General features: G+C 47.3%; 1 protein-coding gene across 4 annotated transcripts in view; it reads right to left on the reverse strand.

Moving 5' to 3' along the window:
* Window positions 1-703: 703 nt before the first annotated feature.
* The window catches only part of kif13a (kinesin family member 13A), a 34009-nt gene continuing 25919 nt past the window's right edge, over window positions 704-8793 (reverse strand). For 2 of the 4 annotated variants that reach the window (XM_027133275.2, XM_027133277.2), the window contains 12 exons: window positions 8274-8329; window positions 8029-8153; window positions 7619-7795; window positions 7403-7495; window positions 6480-6632; window positions 6040-6117; window positions 5878-5934; window positions 5695-5800; window positions 5384-5529; window positions 4771-4887; window positions 3053-3923; window positions 704-2897 (listed from right to left, as the gene is read on the reverse strand). In XM_027133275.2, the coding sequence (XP_026989076.2) occupies window positions 2758-2897; window positions 3053-3923; window positions 4771-4887; window positions 5384-5529; window positions 5695-5800; window positions 5878-5934; window positions 6040-6117; window positions 6480-6632; window positions 7403-7495; window positions 7619-7795; window positions 8029-8153; window positions 8274-8329 (2119 nt within the window). In that variant the 3' untranslated portion in view covers window positions 704-2757. The remainder of the gene's footprint in view (window positions 2898-3052; window positions 3924-4770; window positions 4888-5383; window positions 5530-5694; window positions 5801-5877; window positions 5935-6039; window positions 6118-6479; window positions 6633-7402; window positions 7496-7618; window positions 7796-8028; window positions 8154-8273; window positions 8330-8793) is intronic. The other 2 variants (XM_027133279.2, XM_027133278.2) reach the window with 1 other exon arrangement.

Below are 8793 nucleotides of genomic sequence, written 5' to 3' on the forward strand. Positions count from 1 at the left end.
GACCCGGGTGACACTAGCCTATGGTGTGTGTCTATTGACTAGTGACACTAGCCAACCGTGTGCGTCCTATTGACTAGCGACACTAGCCAATGGTGTGCGTCATCTCGACCCGGGTGACACTAGCCAATCGTGTGCGTCTACTGACTAGTGACACTAGCCAATCGTGTGCATCTACTGACACTAGCCAATCGTGTGGGTCTACTGATTAGTGACACTAGCCAATCGTGTGCGTCTATATACTAGTGACACTAGCCAATCGTGTGCGTCTACTGATTAGTGACACTAGCCAATCGTGTGCGTCTATATACTAGTGACACTAGCCAATCGTGTGCATCTACTGTCCAGTGACACCAGCCAATCTTGTGCGTCTATAGACTAGTGACACCAGCCAATCGTGTGCGTCTACTGATTAGTGACACCAGCCAATCTTGTGCGTCTATAGACTAGTGACACCAGCCAATCGTGTGCGTCTATAGACTAGTGACACCAGCCAATCGTGTGTGTCTATAGACTAGTGACACCAGCCAATCGTGTGGGTCTATAGACTAGTGACACCAGCCAATCGTGTGCGTCTATAGACTAGTGACACCAGCCAATCGTGTGGGTCTATAGACTAGTGACACCAGCCAATCGTGTGTGTCTATCAGGGCTCGCATGAGGAAGAGGGCAGACAGCAAAGCAACATGAAAGACAAACACAAGACTTTACACTGTAAACTTTCTGTATTCTAGAAGATCTTTGTACCCATTTCTTTCTTGATACAATATAAATACAGTTCTGTACATTACACAGGTTCAAATACAGCTCTATGTACAAGTCCTCAGAAAGGAGAGCAGCTTGTCTTCCAGAGTAAGGGCTTGGGTTTGTTTCATCCACACAGTTACAGCATTAAAACACATTTCCATGACAGTTCTTTCAGTTAAATATAGTCTTTAACCGCACACTTCGAGCCACGGGGCCAGTGCGTGTCCGTCTCTCCTCATCCTGACACCTTAAAAATATATTCATTTAGTTGCATGAGTATAAAAAGAATAAGGCATGTGCTGATTATCAGTTATACGATCTGATCGTGATATATTAACACACAGTGTTGTTATTGCGAGCGTCATTACATCAGCTTGTTTTACAAAGGCAGCTTCGTAATGTGTCCTTTATGAGCAGACTGTCACGTGTTACATCGCGATATAACGCAAAACAGTGATAAAGAAACTAAGCAAGTAACGTGATGGATTATAAAAATGCTTTTCAGCACATGCTGTTACAAAGTAAGAAAATGTTACTCATTAGTCAAAAAAAAAACAGCACACAAACAAACAAACAAACAAACAATCTGAAAATCTGCCGCAGTTAAAAGAGACTGACGAGTCCAAGAGCATCAGCGACGTGTCCTTGTTGCGTCCACAACGAAGCAGGAACCATCAGAGTTGTAGCTCTCTCAGTATCAAACCTCTCTGGAGGCTTTGTGCATCCGGGACACTTCTCCCATCCAGTGCAAGCGTTCAGGCCACATTCCCCAAACAAAGTTCTTTACACAGATACAGTACTAAAAAAATCCAGTAAGAAAACAAGGAAACTTCCTGTTACTAACTAACTACAATCAGAAAAATGTGAGGCGCTGAAACCAAAGATATGGCACTTAAGTGAAAATCAGTCCACACACACACACACACACACACACACACACACACACACACACACACACACACACACACACACACTAGACAAGTGCCAATCATTTATTTTCAATCACTAACGACATTTCAAGATGGCCTGTGTGTAGATGCAGAAGTAACACTAAACGCAATACATTACACATGATAGTGAGAAATCTCCCCTGAGGGGCTCCGATCAGAAGTACTACAGGGTCATACAGTGACGTGTCCGGGTAGTGACTGGGGTTTCTAGCAGAGAGATAGAGAGATAACATACAGAGCTGGTACGGTCATGTGACCTACTAACGTGTGGCCACGCCCCTTCCACCAAGCACTTATAATCTCAGACAAGCCCCCCCCCCTGTGTCAGTTTTACTGCAGACGTCCTCCAGCTACACGACTTAACGCCGAAAGCCTGAATAACAAACAGGCTTCATAAACACTGCAAAGTGTTCGTTCAAACTGTATTATATAAAAATATTAACGCTTGTGCTCAGACAATCTGTAAAAATCATCTAGGGAGAAAAGCTGAACATATATAATATGTTAACGAATATACGACAATAACGTTGGCACGTGTCTACCACACACACACACACACACACACACACACACGATAAGAACACAAGAGGTTTCAGTTTTAAACAGCACATTGGAAGCATCTTTGGTAACACCTGATATAATCATGTGAATAAACAGTAGTACTTTCTGAACTCCACCTAATTCTCCATCGTCACTCAGCTGTGTTCAGTCAAAGTGGCAAAATAAGGCATAAGACAGAAGCGGGTTTGACGTTAAGTTCGATATCGTGAGGGAGAATTTGTGCAACAGTGCATTCGACATTCAAAGTGGGGTCTATTTTTTTTTTTTTTTAAATAGTCGTATAGTTTAAAAATATACACAGGGACATAAAGGACGTCTACGGTAAATATGTGCCCATAATGAGTTGTGTTATGCTGTGATACTTAACACACTATACTGTTATGATAAAGTCTGTGTAGTCTATGAAGGAAGCTCTTTTATTACAGACAAATTCAGCGCTGCGTGTTTTTATGAAGAAGAAGAATGAATCCAAACCATCCCATAATAAGTGGGCGTGTCTTCCCTACAGCAGTACGGGTTGGAGTTGTGGGTCGGCGTCGACCGAGACAGGTGATTTACTGAGCCACGCCGGACGCACAAACACCCCGTGACCTGTAGCGCAACGGAAATACACTCGACCCTGCACCGTGCCGTTGTGTTTACCTGTGTGGATATGACACCACACACACACACACACACACACACACACACACACACACACACACACACACACACACACACACGCAGGTTAATCATGGAAAAAAAGAAAGGTCGACACCTAATTAAATAATTAATATTTGAATGCACCGTATACACACCTACAGCACAGTCCAGCTCCACTCCTACCCAGATGCCCTGGGCAAATTCGACTCCGCCCACGTAGTGCACTGTGCCACTCCTCGTGCCCACCCACACCTGCTCTCCTGGTGCCATCCAGTCAGGCAGCTGGGCCACCGGCGTGATCTCCTCGTCCTCGCTCGAGGGGGCGGGGCTAATCCTGGCACCGTTTCTGCATGCCATGTCGTCTGCTGCAGTGGGGTGAGGGGGTGTGCCGGGTGAGGATGAGGTCGAGGACGGACCCTCGCTGCCGTTGTGGAGGTGGCATTGAGGTGGCGTTGTGGAGGTGGCCTCTAGAACGTTAGTGCTCATGTGCGCTGAATGTTTGTGGGAAATCTCGGCACGTTTCGTCTCCGTGTGCCAGTCAAAGTGCTTCAGTTCGTCCTCTACAAATTCGTCCCCGGCACCTTTAAAGTCTGTGAATTCCTGACTGGTGTTTGAGTGAGAAGACGAGTTGTGGTTGTGAGCAGCCTCGTTTAAGGCACTTTTAAGAGTCAGGGAGTTTCTCGCATGCTCCTGGAGCTCGGTGGCGTCTCTGGAGCCGACGCTGAGACGATCTGAACTCTCGCTGCCTGAGAACGGCATGTCCGAGAGCGTAGCGTTGGAGGTGCTGTGGGAGAAATATCCGCTGGTGCAGCTGCTTGCTGTGGGACTGCGAGACCCTTCTTTCTCCACCCCTCTGTTTCCAGGTAAAGAGTCCATGCCCGGGGTCAAGTCTCTGCCCCCACACAGGCTGGCATTGTACACCTCGAAGTTGGCAAAGTCCTCAGGGACATAGGTTCGGAAATGCCGAAGAGAAACCGAGGTGGGAACGGTGCAGCGCTCCAGCTCGGACTCCTCCTCTTCCGAATCCTGACCAATCATCCGCGAGCAAATATTAATATAGTCTCAATACAGGTGGCCTTTTTAATGCCAAATGAAAGAGGCCAAAATATCCATTTTTTAAAAGCCCAGTGAGAATCTGAAGTAGTTTTGTATAAAGCTGACGAGTTAAATGTACACAGAAAGTGGATGATGGTCACTGGCTAGTGTGAGCTGTGTGTGTGTTTATATTAGCAGGTTTACCTAGTTTATAGTCTGCATGCAGTTAAACACTAAATGGGTGAATTAAGAGACGATGGAGACTGTGTGAGGATTGTGTGAGGAGTGTGTGAGGAGTGTGTGAGGGGTGTGTGAGGGGTGTGTGAGGATTGTGTCAGGAGTGTGTAAGGAGTGTGTAATGAGTGTGTGAGGGGTGTGTGAGGATTGTGTCAGGAGTGTGTAAGGAGTGTGTAATGAGTGTGTGAGGAGTGTGTGATGAGTGTGTGATGAGTGTGTGATGAGTGTGTGTGGAGTGTGTGAGGAGTGTGTGATGAGTGTGTGAGGAGTGTGTGAGAAGTGTGTGTGGAGTGTGTGAGAAGTGTGTGTGGAGTGTGTGAGGAGTGTGTGAGGAGTGTGTGTGATGTGTGTGATGAGTGTGTAAGGAGTGTGTGAGGAGTGTGTGATGAGTGTGTGTGGAGTGTGTGATGAGTGTGTGAGGTAAACAATTTCAAAGAAACATCCTGCTCCCTTTTTGATGATTTATGTATGAACTGAGAAAGTGTGTGTGTGGGTTTGAGGCATGCGGAAGTGTGTGTGTAAGTCGGTGACCTGAGGACATGGGGTATGTGTGTGTGAGATGTGAGGCAGTGTGTGTGAGAGATGTAGACCTGACACTTACAGCAGGGTGTGTAGGTGTGACTCTGAGGTGGGTGTGGTTTGTCGTGCTGCAGTGGCCCTCACTCCGAGCCCGTGGGCGGAGCCAGGGGCCACCTCGAGCCATTAGCCAGCGCATGCTCTGTAACACACACACACGCAATGCATGCAGTACAGCACATCCAGGAAGGTGCAGAGGGGAGCTATGAGGTTAGAGGTGAGCTTGGGGTGTGTGTGTGTATGTGTGTGTGTGTGTGTATGTGTGCGTGTGTGCAAATGTGTGTAACATGCAGAAACATTCCTTCTCACAGTCACACACATCTATACAGGGTGTGTGTTGATGTTCGTAACATTCAGCATGCGTGTGTGTGATCTGAACTTATTACTATTTCAAGAAACAGTGAGTAAGGAAAAAAAAAAAATACACACACAAAGTGTGTGACGTTGTTCATGCTTTCAGGAGGAAGCTGATTGGCTGGAGATATGATGACATCACACAGAGCTTTAGGTTTACTAATGATATCATGATTGTTAGTTACTGATGGATGTGATGTGATGAATGAGGAATGGGCTTTGGTGAAGACTTGGAGTGTGTGTGTGTGTGTGTGTGTGTGTGTGTGTGTGTGTGTGTGTGTTACCTCCTGCCCTAGCAGAGGCCGAGCCTCTAGCACACGCTTGGCTTTGCTCTCCTCTCGAACAGGCATCAGTGATTTGAGGAACTTGGGCGGTTGAGGTGAAAGCGCTTTAAACGTACTCGAGTTGAAGAATGTTGGACTCTCTGGAACTGAGACATAAAAAAAAAAATCATAAAAAATCAATAAAAAATAATGTTTAGATTGTGCGACATGAGAATCTGGGGCGGGGCTTAAGATAACTCTGATTAGCCAATCAACACTTTGAAGATGATGTCACCGGTTTATTATTCAGCTGAGTGACACGCTGTGTGTACCGTGATTCTCCTTGGTTTTGATAGGTGTGTCTTTTGTGGTTGCCATGGAGACCCCCATCTCGCGATGAGAGCAGTCTGAGGCGTCCTGCGGAACCTCGCAGTGAGCCTGAAGATAGAGAGCGTGATGAGGAGTGTGTGAGTAAATGTGTGTGTGAGGAAGAGTGTGTTAGATGTGTTACACACTTTCGGGACTTCGCCTTCTTCGTCACAGGCCGTCGCATCTGACTTACAGCATGAGGTCTGCAGAACAAATAAAAGCACACAGATGTAGTTCTCGGAAGTGTGTGTGTGTTTTGTGTGTGTGTTTTTGTGTGTGTGTGTGTGTGTGTGTGTGTTGCCTCCTACGTGCTGGACGTTGGGAGTGCTCAGGCTTCTCCGTATGTGTCTGCTTTTAACTGAGAGCGCTTCTTTCACCGTCACTGCCTGTTACATCACCAACCCACACACACACACACACACACACACACACACACACACACACACACACACACACACACAGTAAAGGCATCAGAATGGAAATAAAAGCATCAATCACCACAGCCATCTGGACATAGTGTGTGTGTGTGTGTTTGTGTGTGTGTGTGTGTGTGTGTGTGTTTGTGTGTGTATGTGTATGTGTGTGCATGTTTGTGTGTGTGTATATGTGTGTGTCTGTGTGTATGTGTGTGTGTGTATGTGTGTGTATGTGTGTGTGTGTATGTGTGTGTATGTGTGTGTGTGTGTTTATGTGTGTGTGTGTGTGTGTGTGTGTGTGTGTTTATGTGTGTGTGTGTGTGTGTGTGTACCTGTCGCAGTCTCTCAAGGCACAGGATATTGGCCACCTCCAGAACTCCTCTAGTGTATTTCTCGATGTACGTCTCACCATCCTGTGACTCCTCTGCGTCACTGCGTGCCGCCATTAATGCTAGCGTCTCCCTCTCCTCTGGCTCCTCAGATGCCTGTGTGTGTGTGTGTGTGTGTGTGTGTGTGTGGTGCCATGGGACAGAAGATAAAGTATATCATGAGTGAATGAGAAGAAAGCCACATGTGGCATATGTGCTCAGCAGTCTGTATAAAGGAGGCGTGAACCACACATCTGCCATTCATTTGTGTAGGGGTGTGGCCTATGTGTGTGTCAATCACAGTGTAGGGGTGTGGCCTATGTGTGTGTCAGTCACAGTGTAGGGGTGTGGCCTATGTGTGTGTCAGTCACAGTGTAGGAGGTGTGGCCTGTGTGTGTCAGTCACAGTGTAGGGGTGTGGCCTACGTGTGTGTCAGTCACAGTGTAGAGGCATGGCCTATGTGTGTGTCAGTCACAGTGTAGGGGGCGTGGCCTATGTGTGTGTCAGTCACAGTGTAGGGGTGTGGCCTATGTGTGTGTCAGTCACAATGTAGGGGGCATGGCCTGTGTGTGTCAGCAACAGTGTAGGGGGTGTGGCCTGTGTGTGTCAGCCACAGTGTAGGAGTTGTGGCCTGTGTGTGTGTCAGTCACAGTGTAGGGGGCGTGGCCTGTGTGTGTGTGTCAGCAACAGTGTAGGAGGTGTGGCCTGTGTGTGTCAGCAACAGTGTAGGAGGTGTGGCCTGTGTGTGTGTGTCAGCAACAGTGTAGGGGGCGTGGCCTGTGTGTGTGTGTGTCAGCAACAGTGTAGGAGGTGTGGCCTGTGTGTGTCAGCAACAGTGTAGGGGGCGTGGCCTGTGTGTGTCAGTCACAGTGATGTGCATGTCCCACCTTTGGTATGTTAGAGACGATTTCATACATAACTCCACAGGAATGCAGCATGTTTTTCAGAGACATTCTCCTCTTCAGACTCTGTGTGAAGCTCTGCAGACACACACACACACACACACACACACACACACACACACACACACACACACACGTTACTGTGTTACGTTACTGCAAATAGAAATCTGACCCACTTTAATATAATTCAGTGTGTGTGACCTGTTTGTTGTAGATGTTGACGGCGATCCTCTTACGCAGGACGAGCTCCATGCTGGCCGGGTGACTGAGCTGCACTGTGGCTTTGATGATCATGTAAATGCGCTCGCTGGGAGCCGTCACACGGTTCAGGTAGATGGAGTCATGGATGGATGAATCCCAAGAGCATGTCACACACACCTGGAGCAGAAGCAGGACATGACTGAACCCATGCTGTGTTTTCATCACCTAATGTTCAGTTCCATTACAGCAGCGATGTGATTATGTCACCAAAATATGACAGTCAAACAGACACTGAGTCCTTAATCACACACCGCTGTGCTACTATACAGTGACCTACATTTCTCTGTGTGTGTGTGTGTGTGTGTGTGTGTGTGTGAGAGAATCTGAGCATGTGTGTGGCTATACTGTACCTCCTCATCGCTGCGTTTAATGATGGGAAGGTAGAAAAACTGGCTGCCGTGTTCTTTAGGGAGGATGGAGTTGAGCCCGGCGGCGTGTGACCCAGTCAGCTGCTCACTCGCGGTCAGATTATCAGCTGGAACAAAACAGTTACCAAACAATTACTATATAAACTCTGTGTGTGTGTGTGTGTGAGATATATATATATAGAGAGAGAGAGAGAGAAAGAGAAAGAGATAGAGAAAGAGAGCATTACCATTCAAGTCCAGAAACAGAACAGGGATGTGAGCCTCCATGCCTGAAGGGGGCGCCCTAAAACCCGAGATTAAGAAACATTAAATTAACTTGTGACAGTGCACCTTCAACAGCACACCATTCAAGGTGTAAATTTACAAATTGTGATTTACTATGGCGCAGTTCATCAACCGAAGGATAGTGGCAAAAGTGGCCGCAACAAAGATTGTGCCTATGTTGGTTCGCTTGGGCATTTCCGGATGCAAGATGACGTAGGCACTAGAGGTGCTTAAAAGAGCCATGGCAGAGATACCAGGGAGCGAGCAAGTTCACCGGAAGTGCACCGGAAGCCGAGTTATTGTGTGTCGCGGTGGCGAACGGCGGCGAATGGATATTAATTCGTGGGGTATGGAGTATGTCGCTGTTCCTGTAATGCAGATTAACACGAACGGAGGATTGGGAGCTGCTCTTTACTTCGGAAAGCTGGTGGAGGTGCGAGTACGGGAAACTCTTAAACAAGCGCTACTAAACTGTCTTTGACT

Source organism: Tachysurus fulvidraco, chromosome 25 (genome assembly GCF_022655615.1).
Source record: "Tachysurus fulvidraco isolate hzauxx_2018 chromosome 25, HZAU_PFXX_2.0, whole genome shotgun sequence".
NCBI lineage: Eukaryota > Metazoa > Chordata > Actinopteri > Siluriformes > Bagridae > Tachysurus > Tachysurus fulvidraco.